At 58.7% G+C, this 13,822-nt stretch overlaps 4 protein-coding genes across 4 annotated transcripts; all 4 read right to left on the minus strand.

The window, feature by feature from the left end:
• Nucleotides 1-487: 487 nt before the first annotated feature.
• K437DRAFT_229064 (acetyl-CoA synthetase-like protein) lies at nucleotides 488-2,422 on the minus strand (the record flags this gene model as incomplete). The annotated part of the gene is made up of 2 exons (XM_013384994.1): nucleotides 488-1,873; nucleotides 1,928-2,422. Coding segments are annotated over 2 exons (1,881 nt in total), but the record flags the coding sequence as incomplete, so codon positions are not given.
• Nucleotides 2,423-4,828: 2,406 nt separating this feature from the next.
• Nucleotides 4,829-10,206, minus strand: K437DRAFT_259702 (P-loop containing nucleoside triphosphate hydrolase protein). The gene has a single exon (XM_013384995.1). The coding sequence runs from the start codon at nucleotides 9,817-9,819 to the stop codon at nucleotides 4,990-4,992; it is 4,830 nt and encodes a 1,609-aa protein (XP_013240449.1). The 5' UTR covers nucleotides 9,820-10,206; the 3' UTR covers nucleotides 4,829-4,989.
• Nucleotides 10,207-11,056: 850 nt separating this feature from the next.
• Nucleotides 11,057-11,401, minus strand: K437DRAFT_229073 (uncharacterized protein; the record flags this gene model as incomplete). Its single annotated transcript, XM_013384996.1, has 1 exon — nucleotides 11,057-11,401. The coding sequence occupies one exon, from the start codon at nucleotides 11,399-11,401 to the stop codon at nucleotides 11,057-11,059; it is 345 nt and encodes a 114-aa protein (XP_013240450.1).
• A 930-nt stretch (nucleotides 11,402-12,331) lies between these two features.
• Nucleotides 12,332-13,405, minus strand: K437DRAFT_259705 (uncharacterized protein). Its single transcript, XM_013384997.1, has 2 exons — nucleotides 12,903-13,405; nucleotides 12,332-12,727 (listed from the first exon to the last, which is right to left on the minus strand). The coding sequence occupies exons 1-2, from the start codon at nucleotides 13,161-13,163 to the stop codon at nucleotides 12,587-12,589; spliced, it is 402 nt and encodes a 133-aa protein (XP_013240451.1). The 5' UTR covers nucleotides 13,164-13,405; the 3' UTR covers nucleotides 12,332-12,586.
• Nucleotides 13,406-13,822: the final 417 nt, after the last annotated feature.

The following is a 13,822-nucleotide window of genomic DNA, read 5'->3' on the forward strand; positions in this document are numbered from 1 at the left end:
GCAGCTTGACATTGGCAAGCACTACCTGGAAGAGGCGGGCGCCGCCGTCCTCATCGCGTCCAAAGGCAAACACGGTGCGCAAAATGTCGTTGCGCTCGACGAGTTGTTCAAGAGCGGTGCGCAAGCGTGCACGATCAGTGTGCGGCGCAATCCGGTAGAGCTGCTGCACGTGGTAGCTGTCGGCAGCACCCACCATCGAGGCAAGTAACATGCGCTGCTGCGTTGATGTCGCCGGATAGCAAGCTTGCACGAGGCTGTCAGCAGCGGTGTTGGGGGCGTTGATGTCGTTGCTGCTCTGCAGCTCTCCCCGCTGGCTCTCGGCAAAGCTGCGAGCCACCTGGCTCCAAGACATCGGCATCTCAAGCTGGGTAGGCGGCATGGCCCGCGCCTCTACAGCCAAGTCGGCACCGATTCCTGTTCCAGACTGCCGGCTCGACAACAACTCGCACTGAGCCTCGATGGTGGCGTGTGCAGCAATGTCGGACACGCTCAGCCCAATGCCCAGTCGACGCAGATGCGAGCTGAGTCGGATCGCCAGAATCGAGTCGCCTCCAAGAAAGCCAAACTCGACATTGGAGCTGATGCTCTTGCGATCCCGACCAAGCACGTGCGACCAGGCCTCCAGGACACTGGTCATCATTGGGCCCTTCGCCGATCTAGGGCCTTCTTTGTTCTTGTGGTTATCGTCGTCGGGGGTGCTCTTGCGTTGCGTCTGTGCGGTGCACCACGTCTCCAGGTGGCGTTGGTATACCTGATCGAGTTTGCGCTTGTCGAGCTTGCCGCTCGAGACCAAGGGTAGCTCAGCGAGCGCGATCCAAACTGTCGGCACCATGTAGCGAGGTAGCTCGGTCCGTGCTTGCACCGCGAGCTCCTGTAGTGCCTGCCGGCTGGACGACGTGTCGATCTCAATCTCCTGGGTGGTCGCGGGGCCTGTCTTCTTGATCTTGTTGGGCTCCTCCGATCGGCTGAAGCTGGGCTCGAAAACGACAAAGGCAACGAGCTCGTTACCCATCGCCTCGACGTCTACCGCGCAGATGGGCATCTGAGCCGAGGCTGAGCGCGTGAGTCCCACTTGAACCTCGCCGAGCTCGATGCGGAGGCCTTTGATGTTGACCTGGCAGTCCTTGCGGCGCAGGTACCGGAGTGCATTGAGCGCCGAGTCAAATACCACAAGGTCCCCACTCCGATAGGCCTTGGCTCCGTCCCGAAGCCTCACAAATGCAGCAGCTGTGCGCTCGGGATCGCGAAAATACCCCTCGGCTATCTGGTCACCGCAAACCAGCAGCTCACCTGGGCAATCAAGCGCGCAGGGTTCGTTGTTGTCGTCCAGAACCAGGAGGCGCGAGGTGCCGAGGGCGTTCCCAATCAGCGAGGCGGGCATGTCAACAGTGAAGCGGTCCTGGGCACAACAGACAACCGTGATCTCGGTGATGCCGTACGCATTGATCAAGCGCACGTGAGGCGCCCAGACGTTGCGAACGTCGTCGACCAGAGGCTCGCCCGACAGACACAGTAGATCGAGATGCCGAGCCTCGCTGGGCGTAAACAGCTTGGCCACCGTCGGCGTCGTCTGCAGCAACGTGACTCGCAGACAGCTCAGGGTGTCGCCCATCTCGGGAAGCATATCAGTCAGATCGCGCAGACAGAGGCACGCGCCAGACGCCAGCATGGTCAGGTCCCACACGCTCCAGTCAAACGAGAACTGCGAGAACTGCAGACACCGATGGGTCCACAGCGGCGCACCAAACGCGTTGCCACACTCTTGCTGTTGTCGCGTGCCATAAAGCGCCTGCTGCGCAGCGATGGATGCGGCCACCGATCGATGCGAGACTTTGACGCCCTTGGGCGTGCCAGTTGAGCCGCTGGTAAAAAGCTGGTATGCGAGCCCGTCGAGCTCGGCGGTGCGGTCCAGGCACGGCAGCTCAACAAAAGGGACGCCGTCGTCCGAGGACAAGGATACACACTCAAGAGATCCTTGGCCTTCGAGTTCGCGCACCCAAGCCTCGACGTTGATCACTTCGACCTTGCGGCTGACCGACGAGTCGATGGTTCCGTTGGCGAGGAGGAGGTGCGAGTTGAGCTGATCGAGAATGCGATGGAGCCTGGCCTGAGGCTGACTCGGGTCGCAGGGTACGTAGGCGCACCTAAGCCAGAAGAGTGCAAGGATAAGGGCGACCGACGAGGCGCGTTTCTCGAGCGCCACCGGCACCAAGCTCCCGGGAGCTAGGGCTAGCTGGCGAGCGATACGCGCCCCAAGGCCAACTGAGATGCGATGCAGCTGCGAGTAGCTCCAAAACACGCCGTCGTACGTCTGGATGGCCGCTTTGTGCGGCCAGGCACGGGCAATGCGCTCCACATGCCGGTGCAACGGCAGCAGCAGCGGAGGGGATAGCGACGGGTTTTCGCTGCTCGACTTGTGCATGGGGCCGGACAGGCCCAGCTGCGCCCGTGTGTCGTTCTCGGTGCGGATGTCGATCAAGCTGACCTGGTCGGTAGGGCTATGCTCCAGACGGTGCGCCAATTGCTGCAGCGCCTGGTAGGTTTGTCCCACAAATGACTCGGCGTGTGCACGAGCAAGATAGGCCGGGTCGTAGCTGAAATGTATGACGTAGCCTCCAGCGTCGAGCTGCACCTCGATCGAGACAGGGTAGGTGACGCTCATTTCGGCATCGAGAGGCTCGAGCTGCCAACCAACACGGTGGCCGCCGGCGTTGCCATCGCCATCACCGTTGCCGTTGGCGTCAAAGTTTTGAAACGCGAGGAGAACGTTGAATAGCGGGCTTCCGGGCCCAAGGCGTGCAGCAGCCTGGATGGCGTTAAGACCAACGTGCTCGTACTGGAGGGCCTCGAGAGAGCGCGAGTCGGCGTCGCGGATCAGCTGCTCGACAGAGGTATGGGATAGCGATAAGCGGAGAGGCAGTGTAGCTATGCAAGGACCGACGATGGCTTCGATTTGGGCCAGGGGAGCCGCGCGACCGGAGCTAGTGTAGCCCAGGACCACATCGTTGGAGCCCGAGCGGCGGGCGAGCACACATGCGAGGGCTGCTTTGAAGACCGACGCTGGGGTGACGCCAAACTTGGCGGCAGCTCGGGCGATTCCCGGATCAGCAAATCTGCGGCTTACCGTCTGCGATGCTTTGGCCGTCGCTTGCGCGCCGTTTGATCCGGTGTTCTGACAATCGAGCGGACGCGGCCATGCCGCAGGTTCCAGCTCGGCCAGCGCCCGTGACCAGTAGCTGCTCGCCGAGCTCAGCAGCTCGGGATCAAGACAATGGCCAACAAAGTCAGCAAAGGGTGTTGTTTCGGCCCGCCAACCGTTGTCATTGTGATTACGTGGGTCTTCGCCTTCGTCATCATCGTTGATGTCGTTGTTGAAGCAATACAGTTGCTCCAGATCCCGGAGGAGCAGGTTCATGGACCAGCCGTCATACAAGGCGTGATGGATAACTAGCGCAAAAACGGCGTCAGGCGAAGCAGGAGAGGATCGGAACAGTCCGGCCGAGAGCCAGAGCGCTGGCGTTGTGAACCACTCCCTGCGGCCCTCACCCCTGCGGTTGCCCTCAGCCTGGGGGTTGGCAGCCGCCTTTTGGGCAATGTGTGACGATCTTTGGCTCATATAAATGTGCGCGTCTTGGACCGGGTCGGCCGAGGTCTCCTGCGTCTGCCAGGTGATGTTCTCCAATGCGATCGCCGGGTCAAGGACGACCTGGACGATGCCGTCGGCGTGCGAGCTCGACTGGACAAAGGCCGTACGCAGGATCTCGTGCTTGGCGACGAGGCAGCGCCAAGCGCGCTCGAGGCGCGCGCTGTCAAGCGACCCGCCCCCGCTGCCCCCGTCGCCATCGCGCATCTTGATGCGGAAGAGTAAACGCGAGAGGTAGGGCATGTCTCCGCTGTGCTCCGAGTCAAGCTCTCGCAGCGTCAGCGCCACCAGGCCCGCCTGCATGGGCGCCAGCGGATACGCATCCACCACGGCCTCATCATCCAGCCCAGCAGCCCGCAATTCGAGCTCAAAAGCATCTTGGTCAAAATCGGCCATCTTGACGGTTGAGTAACAAAGTAAAGTGTCTCAACGCCAAGTGTGAGTGCGGTCGTTGGTGGAGTCAATGGCAAGTAGGATAAGAAGGAACTAGAGCAACACGGTTTGGCAGAGGAGTAGCAGGCGAGGCGAGGCGTTGTCAATGTGCGAAAGTCCGAGGGACAGTCTACGTGCGGGGGCGGCGATGCCACCGACATGGGCTCAGCTTTTCTAGTCGATCGAATGGCTGGCTGGCGGTTGGAGACCGCAGCAGCAGCGAAGGGTGCAGAGCTCGAGAGTAACTCTCGAGCACAGGAAGGCCGCCGGTGTAGAGGGGGGGATGCTGACGCAGGGTCAACCAGTTTGGGCGGCGACGGATTGTGAAAGAGGCACCGACAGTTGAAACTCGCATCGTAGTGAAGGGGGTACCATCTTAGTAAGTGAGCGAGGCAGTATGGTGCAAGGCCTGTCGCGCCCCTGTTGTCTTTGTGGCGGGCTTGTTCCTCGACGAACAACCAACACACATGCGCAGCGCTTCCTCATTATCTTCTTCGCCAATCTTGGTCGATTGCTCACTACCTCACTCACTCACACACCCAATTTACTCACTCACCAGTTTAGTAAGTACGTAATAGAACTTGACAAACCCAAGTTCACCTGCCTCTCATCGGTCGCAACAACCCTCATAGACCTACATGCTGTACACGCCACGGCAGCGCGTGCTGGTGTGGCGGATCGTTGCATAAACCTTTGCACAGTGGTCGGTAGTCCATGATGAAACCATTTGCAGAAGGCCTCGTTCGGTGGTGCTCGTCTGCATCTGCATGTATCTGGAATTGCACTAGTCTACTGTACAGTCATGTGGCTACTCAATTGCTTGGATGATTCGCTGACCTCAATTGGCCCAGGATCTCATGTGTTTGTGTTTGTGTGTGCACACAGCCGTGCGACCGTTGTTGCGCCGACTCAGCCTAGCTCGTTGCATGCTTTTGGCCGTCGCTGGTCGCAGGTGCCCGAGCGTCCTTTTGGTGTTCACGCGCCTGCAAGAGACGAGAGAGGAGGCCGCTCTGGTTGCCCAGCAACTCGTTGGGCGTGCCAAACTCGCCAATATGGCCGCGCTCCATGACGAGCACGTGATCAAATTCGTAAACACTGTCGAGGCGATGCACGACCGAGACCACAGTGAGCCTCCGCGCAAAGACGCGGCGGATCAGCTGCTGGACGCGCTCGTTGGTGCTCGCATCGAGCGACGAGTTGATCTCGTCGAGCAACAGCACCTCGGCGCGCGCGTTAGTCCTTGCCAGCACCAGCGCCCGCGCCAGCGCAAAGAGCTGCAGCTGACCCGGAGACAGCCATGCTGAATCGCTGTCAAATACCGTGTCTAGCCCCCGTGCGAGACCCAGCACCGTCGATCGCAGCCCGACCTCATCAAGCGCCTCCAGTAGTAGCTCGTCGGTGTCGCCGCCGCCATTACTATTGCCCGAGCAGCGCCCCTCGACATCAAGGTTCTGGCGTAAAGTCCGCCCTTGGATGATCAACGGATCCTGTGGAACCACAATGATCCGCGAGCGCACCTCTCGGAGCGCCAAGCTCTCGGCGTCACAGCCGTCAAGCAGCATCCTTCCGGCAGTACGGCCTAACAGACGCCCAATGGCAAGTAACAGCGTTGACTTGCCAGAGCCGGAGCGGCCGCAGACACCGGTATATGTACCCCTCGGCAGATCCAGGCGCTCGAGATAAAGGTCCGGCGCGCGCACAGTCTCGGGCGCATTCTCGCTGCTCTCCTTCCCTTGCTGGTCGCGCTGCTGCTCCTCGTCATACCACGCCGAGAAGCGCTGGAAGCTGATGGCAGCAGCTGTCGACGTCTCGTGCCTGTGGTCGTTGGGGCTAGCATTGCTGTTCCGAGCACTACCGAGACCGTGCTGCGTCTGCGTCTTGTCATCCTCCTGGCGCGTTTGAATGATCTCGGTGACACGCTCAATGGCTACAGCAGCGATCTCGGCCTCCGTCCAGGATATGAGGCAGTTGTTGATCTGCTGTGAGATCTGCGTAGTCTGTGTGAGCGAGACGCCGACCAGCGCCACCATGCGCGTGCGGCGCAAGCCCACGCACAAAAGTATGAGCGAGACGTTGATGACGAGTGTGACCAGGTTGAGCCACGTCTGCAGCCAGCGGCGCACAGCATACACATGGTAGTAAGGCCTTTGCGAGCGCTCCACACAGGCATCCGCGTAGGCGAGCATCGCCTCTTGCACGCTAAAGGCACGCAGGATGGCGCCGCCGCCTAGGATATCGGAGGCGGCACCGTAGAGCGGGCTCTTAGACGCGATCTCAAGACGCCGCAGTTGCCGTGAGCTTGGAATGTAGAGCTTCCGCAACGCAACGCTCAGCAACACGAGCGCCGCAATTATAATCGCCAGGAATGGCGCAGAGGCAGTCATTAGGGCAAGGCTGCCAAGCAGAGTCAAAAGGTTCGAAGAAAAGTTGGACGCCTGCACTGGCCAATCCCAATCAATCAGAAACAGGTCCTGCGAGAAGCGATTGAGAAGCCGGCCGGCGGGGTGGTCCTGGAAGAAAGAGAGTGGCGCACCAAAGAGTGCGCGCGCCTCGTCCGCATGCACCGCAAGGCTCGCGCGCGGCACGACCCAGAGCAGCCAGAGATAGAAGAAACCGACGAAGGCGAGCGCGGTGGCCATGTTGATGGCGCTGAATCCAACTATCCAGGCGCCAAAAGCTTGGCCAGGATGCACCTCGTTGGTGTGTGCCCACTTCTCGAGCACCACCTGCGCACCGACGCCGAAAGCGGCGACACCCACGTTGAGCGTCAAGACAAGTGCGATCGGGCCGTAGCCAGCTCGCTCCACCCACACCTTGTACGTCGGCCAGCCAATGGAGCTCTCAGCGACCTGCTCGAGCTCGGGGTCCTGTGCGCAGCTCTGTGTCGCTTTCTGGTCGCTTTTATCGACTGCCACTGCTGGGGCAGGCTTTTCGCTGCTTGGCCTGCGAACAGATCCCTGCGCCAGCTGAACTGCTTCAGTGTGAGCCTGAACCTCGGCTTCGGCCTCTGCCTCTGAGTCCGCCTTGCCCAAGGCTTCGTCGAGCTCAGACGCCCTGCTTCCTCGGTCTGCGTCCGGCAGCAGTGCAGGGCGAGCGTCGCAGCGGATGACGTTACCGCTAAAATCAAGCTCAATGTGCAGAGCTGAGCGAGAGATGATGCGGCTTGAGTTGGTCACCAGCACGACTGTCTTGGAGCACAACAGGCCTTTGACGGGCGCAAAGAGTGCATCGAATACATGGCGCTCGACGCGCGCGTCGAGCGCGCTGAAGGCGTCGTCGAGTAACACCACGGGCGCCGATCGCGATGCGTAGAGCGCCCGGGCAATGGCCACGCGCTGTCTCTGTCCGCCAGAGAGCGCCTTGGCAGGATGGCGATCGCCATCGTCCCAGCGCTCAAGATCGTGATCGAGCGCAACGGCCTCGAGCACGACGCGGTACCAGCTCGGATCCATGGCGCGGAACAGAAGGATGTTGTCGCGCACCGAACGAGACTCTTGCACCCAGCACGCCTGATTGACAAAGGGGATCGTCGCAAGTCGGTGTCGTGGCCAGTCGGCACCAAAGATGCCTTTAGCAAGCGGCAGCTCGCCGAGGAGCGCGAGCATGAGGCTCGACTTGCCGCAGTTGACCGGCCCAGAGACAGTCGATAGCCGGCCGGCGGGAAAAGAGAGTGTCAAATCGGTGAAGACTACCCGCTGGGCTCCGCCGCCTGTCGGCCAGGCAATCGAGGCCGAGACAAGGTCGATCTGCGGGGCGGCCGGGAGCAGTGATATGAGCGACATCGAGGCTGTGGAGGGGGTATCGCTCTCCGGCTGCACGGTGGACGGCGGCAGCTCGAGGAAGTGCTGGATTCGGTCAAGGCTGGCGAGCGCCGAGAGGAGGATGGCGAAGCGCTGGCCGATCATGAGCAACGGAGTGCTGATCAGGTTGAGGGCTGAGAGAGCGGTAAAGATGGTCTGCGTGTCGAAGCGGGTTGTGTCCGGGTGAGAGCGGCGATCCACGAGCGCAAAGACAACAAAGGTGACGAGAAGGAGGGCGTCGGCCGCGAGGTTGGTGGCCGAAACGACGGCGCTGAGCTGGGAATAGTAACGGCGCATAGCCTTGACCTCAGCCTGACGAAACTCGAGCAGGGTGCGAAGCGAGACATTATCCCAGGCCATCATCTTGACCGTGCGGATTGCGCGGATGAGAGAGTCCGTAGCCTTGAGTCGCGAGTCGGTCACGGAGCTCCACGCCTTCTGGCGGTCGCCGAGTCCGCGGCTGACGAGGGGCGTGAGGACGAGGATTGCAAACGTGGTGACGAGGGGCGCCAGGAACGAGATGCCGATTTGAAGCCAGAGAATGTAAGCGCCAACGCCGATGATCACCAGGCCAGACCAGAGCTCGTGGAAAGGATCAATGCAAAAGATGACCTTCTCGACGTCGGTAGAGAGGAGGTTGGAGGCGGCGCTGGCACCGAGTGCGGTCGACTCGGCGTGGGCCAGATTGAGCGACTTGTGCAACACCGAAGATGTGAGTGCACCGCGCAGCATTGTCGAGGCCTGCGACACGGCGAAAAAGTACTGGCCTGTGGCAGCGGCGATGACGAAAAAGAGTAGACCGAAGGCACCAGCGATGGCCCAGCCAACAGCAGCCGCTTGCGGCGGCGGACTGGCAGCATCATGCCCTCGATATGAGTTGATGAAGCCAATTGTGTCCGAGATGAGGAAAGGTAAGCCCAGCTGTGCTGCAGTGAGGATGAGGCGAGGTAACGCCGGCTTGAGGATAGCGGGTACGAAGAAGGAGCGGAGGCAGGCCACAAGAAGGTGGCGTTGCGGTGAGTTCGACGAGGATCTTTGGGTAGCGGCATCAACTTCTGAATCGGTGTCAGCTTTCGCGCAAGTGTCCGGGTTTGGGCTGCTCGCGAGTAAGTTTCGAGCGAGCTTGGTCCTGAGTCGACTGGTGGCGTAACGCGGATGGAGTGGATCGAGCGTATCGAGCTCGATAGTCCCTTGGAGACCTCGTGCGAGGAGAGGAAAGACCCAGAAGAAGCCGAGACGGCTCAGAAACGTAGCTGATGCCTCGGGAGCACGCCAGTATGGGAGAGCAGATGACGTTGGAGAGGGGTTCGGGGGAGAAGGAGATCCCTCGGCATTGATGGACTCTAACACAAGCGAGACACACTTGAGAGCCAGCAGTGTCGCAAAGAGACCGACAAAGGCCGGAACCGAATTGGCGAGGCCGAGCAGCACAAAGGTTCGGAGGCGGGCGGCGTCAAAAAGGATGGTTGCGATGAGAAACGAGGGAAGGAGAAAGTTTCCGCCCGTAACGCGAAGGCGCTCAAGCCATGAGGCACCGAGCTGGGTGAAGGCCGCCAGGAGCGAAAGAGCGAGTGCAGATGAAAATGAGCTGCCATCCAGGGTGAGCCTGAGCTGCGAGTCGTGCGCCAGTCTGGACTCGATGAGGGTTATAAGCGCGACCTGGATAATGACAGCAGCGCCATTGGGTAAAGCCCGTAGCCCTAGAAGAAGGTCGGAACGAGCAGCGCCATGGGCCGCAGCGGCGGTTGCAAGCTTGGATGGCTTGCGCAGAAGGCGCGGCAGCCGAAAGAGAGCAAAGGTGGCGACGAACAGAGCGTTGGGTAGCACGCTCAACACCAGGTTCTCGAAGCGCACAGTGAAGTCGAAGGCGCGGCAGATGCTGTAGGCCGTCATCGCCCTGGAGGCAGACGCATCCAAGCAAAATGCATTGCGTCCGCTAGACATGATGGCCGCCAGGAGCGCACGCAGCAGCCAAAGTGCGGGTCAATGATGGAGGTGATGGGAAGGGAGCGGAGCAGTAGTTTCGAGAGCAGGAGGACTAGGACGGCGGCGGAAGCATCTCTATGCAGCAGCCAAGCGCCTGCTTGCATCTTTAACTCAACCTGTACACAGTTGTAGGGACCACCTCGAGCCTGAGCCTGAGCTTGCCGAAAGGTTGTGTGTGATAAGAGCATTGAGTAGATGAAAGGGAGAGTATACTGGAGCAGAGTTGAGCAGAGCGCACAGATTAGAGAGCAGAGCCAAGGAGTTACACAGTGCATGCCCTTGGCGCTACGCCAACCGGGGACTTCGAGGGCGCATTCACTAAAATAGTGCAGACCGGCCTTCAACACCAACACTACACTATGCATTATGAAAACCAGAAGGGCAAGAGGCCAAGGCGACGTCGCAGAACTTCCCTGTCGCAATGGCAATGGCAATCGCGCATTGCTACAACGAGCAATCAATGGATGGCGACCCTAGAAACGGGTCCATTGCCACTTGCGGTGTTCACTGATTGTACTGGGCTTGCGCAGCGCTATGACGTGTGGCGACTTGGGTCCGCCCCATTTAAGTGAGACAACTGCATGCTGATTTTAACGCTAGCGTTTAGGGTTTGGACTCCGACCCTCCGACGCCTTCGCCTACGTAGGAGAGAGCGACGCGTCTCGCTTGGATGCGCGTGATATCTGACTTTCCCCATTTCACACGCTGCCTTTGTCTAATTGGCAACTTCCCGTCGGTTGAGGCGCGCGTGTCATGTGCAGGGCACACGAACGGAAAAGAGACGCTAATACAGTCTAACAGCGATTCATCTTCCCTCCCTCCGTCCCGCAACTCCGGTTCCGGTCATGCTGCGCCACATACAGATGATGTGCAGCAGCGCATTGCAATGGAGGCATGGTTGGTCTACATACAGGTTTACCCAGCACCAGCGCAATCCGTAGCGGCCTGCACGATACTCGTCGTTGACCCGCGATGGGGGTGCTGCGAGATATTCAACGACGGCGTTGGCTCGATATCCCACCGCGCAAACGGCGCCAGGACCCGGTTCGGTGGCTTAACGCTTGACGAGGCTGCCGTGCATTGGACCAGGTCAAACATCATGCTCATCTCGAGCTCGCTACCGTCGCCCCCCAGGCTGCCGCGCCGCAGTCCATCCTCGGTACTGGACTCGTGGCTGGTGCTCTCGCTTGAGCATCTACATCGCGATCCACCCACAGTTTGTCGAAATTCTGCGTGGTCCATCACCAAGGCATTCCACGTCTCGTTCAGTCTTGTGCATCCGATGCTGCTGCCGTGGTGGGCAAAACACAAGAAGCGCAATCAACTCACCTTGCTGTCGTCGCTTCTCGCCATGTCCACGAGCCATGATATGCGTGTTGAGGTGGTGTAGCCTGCCGTAGGCCTTCGAGCATCCAGGAGCGTTGCATTGGTATTGTCGATCCACTTCGTGCCAACATCGCCGCTGCTGCTTACTCGACACCTGCCTCCTCGCCGCTCCCTGACACCCTTCGTACCTGGCCTCATGCACCCTGGAGCGCATCGCGTCGCTGGATATGCTGCTCCTACTCCTGGTGTCGCTGCTACTGCTGAGACTCGCAAGAGTGCCCTCTGTATTGCAAGAGTCAGAGTGGGTGGACAGGGCCATTGGGCTTACCTCGGACGCAGGTTGCATGCACGTATCCTGGACGATCAGTGCAAGGCCATTTGAGGACAGCGAGATCTGAGAAGGGCGAGCCATGCCATCGCTCATGATGTTAGGCGGCGCGTCCAAGGGCAGCGTATCAAGCGTGGGTGTTGTCAGAGCGGGCCCAAAGTACTGCAGACCGCTAGAACGGAGCTGGACCACGGCATCGTCGCTGCGTCCGTCGAGTAAACACAGTAGGCTGTTGAGCAGCGCTTCGAGGCACGTGTTCTTGGCCGCCGGCTGTGAGAGCTTCTGGTAGATGGTGGCCTCCCGCGGTGTCATGAGCTCGCTATGCTCCACCAGCCGGCCCGTGTCAACTCGGCAGAGATTCGCAAGCCGCCGATGCAGACACAGCTGCTTGAGCAGGTTACTCAGACTAGCCTCAAGCTTGGGGCGCAGCTCAAGAAGCTCGAGGACCGTGCTCGTTGGCACCGACTCCATGACTGGGTTGGGCGATGCAACTTGTGATGGTGATAGCGAAGCCGACAATAGGACGTGGCGAATACAAAGGCAATGGTTGTAGCCACTGGAGATCTCTGAGGGAGAGGGGAAACGGGAGGTGTACATGCAAGCAAGAATGTTCCCGCCTTTAATTTCAGCACGATTATACTGTTGTTTTTTCACGGCGCTATCTTTAAGGCTGCTTCTGAGAAAAGAACTCCCGCGTTCTGCGCTGCTACAGCGCAGAGGGTATGCAATGCAGCAGCTTGCCTTCCTTCCTACAGCTCGGGTTCAGCTCAATTCCGATTTCGTCAAGGTCACTCGTTGGGTGCTTAGCGATGTCCACATATTTTCACACTGCTATAGGTTTCCATATTCAACTCGCCCGGTTGTCACCGACCCACGGTGCCGGGTTTCTATCTGGTGTGCTCACGTGCAGATTGCAGAGCGGAGCAGTGTAGCCTAGACCAGCTAAGAGGAAGTCATAAAAGGGAATGGCTACAGGCGCCGGCTTATTTACTTGCGTGCTCGAGGCACGGATGGAGATTAGCGGACATGATGGATAAGTGAGCGATGCGATATGATGTGCTGTGGATGGAATCACATGCCCATTATTCTCCAGCGCTGTCCGGGTCCCCAGCTGTCCGAGAGCGTGAGTGTGCGGCCGCTCTCATCGACGCCCAGGAACTTGTTCGAATACTCCCTCTCTGTTGCGTCCGCGGCGATCGGCACCAGGCCAAACTATCGGCTCGCGCAGCAACAATCGACGCACACAGTGGCAGAGCCCAAAGGATCCAAAGAATCGATGGTGTTGTAGATAGCCGCAGCAAGCAAAGTCGACCGTCCGCCAGTCAAAGAAAGTATGTGTTTGTCGGTCTCGCGGCTTCCATGCTTCGCCTGCGTGGTCTCTACTCACTTCGGTCGGAGCGCGCTGCTCAACCCAGAGCACGTAGCGCTTTGCCTCGATCTCCACCTGAACTTCGGTAGGCTGGCCGTGTCGACCCACCAGACCATCGTCCTTGCAAAGGAAAAAGTCTTTGCCTGGGCGAAAACTGTTGTTAGCGCCTGCATAGACGCTCCCCTGCACGGTCTGCAACGAGACGAGCCCATCGGCACCGACACTGAGCTCGAGGCCGCATGACTGGCTGGGGCAGTATCGTCCGGAAGTGGTTGGCATGCTTGCTGGAAAGCCAATGAATGGCAGATTGATCTGAGACGAGTTTGCCAGTCGTTGCCAAAAGAAATTGCAGACCGATTCCTGCTGCTCCTCTCACCGCCATCCGTGTGCTGTGTCCCTTTTAACCCTTTCGAAGCCGTCAGGACCACCGCAAAGCCACTGAACGAACGAAGCAAGGAACGAATGGGCGGCGCCGGAGTAGCGGTGCTTGCAGCAATGGCAGTAGTACTTAAACTCAAAGTAGAATACGAACAATGAAATATAAAATATGTGAATACAAGCAGCAATATTCTTGAAAGGTCTAAATAGGTAGTTTGTCTTTGTTTTTCTCTGAAATCGCGCAGTCTTAGCTTCAGGTTTTTACATATTTCGATGTGTTCAATTGTCGTTTTAGATTTGTTTGTTTCGTATTGTATACAGCTTTTTAAAATTGTGCGGACGATTGATGACTTCAATTCTGAACAAAAACATTATGTTTATTAGTATTAGTTTAGCAAAGAACGTTTCAGACAGCATTCTCACGATGCACTACATAACCCAAAACAAACACATATGGATATTCTTTCTTTGCTAGTAAACTCTCTACCATTTTTAGAAAGGTACTTGAACGATGGTTTCATGTTTGAAAAATTTTGAAATGTAAAACATCTTATTTATCA

The sequence above is a fragment of the Tilletiaria anomala genome, assembly GCF_000711695.1.
Source record: "Tilletiaria anomala UBC 951 chromosome Unknown K437scaffold_133, whole genome shotgun sequence".
Lineage (NCBI taxonomy): Eukaryota > Fungi > Basidiomycota > Exobasidiomycetes > Georgefischeriales > Tilletiariaceae > Tilletiaria > Tilletiaria anomala.

Excerpts from the sequence above, each read along its gene's own strand:
- K437DRAFT_259702 (XM_013384995.1), bottom strand. The coding sequence starts at position 9,819 with ATGTCTAGCGGACGCAATGCATTTTGCTTGGATGCGTCTGCCTCCAGG.
- K437DRAFT_259705 (XM_013384997.1), bottom strand. The coding sequence starts at position 13,163 with ATGCCAACCACTTCCGGACGATACTGCCCCAGCCAGTCATGCGGCCTC. Across the intron at positions 12,728-12,902 it reads AGCAGCGCGCTCCGACCGAA|TTTGGCCTGGTGCCGATCGC; the intron begins GTGAGTAGAGAC and ends GCGAGCCGATAG.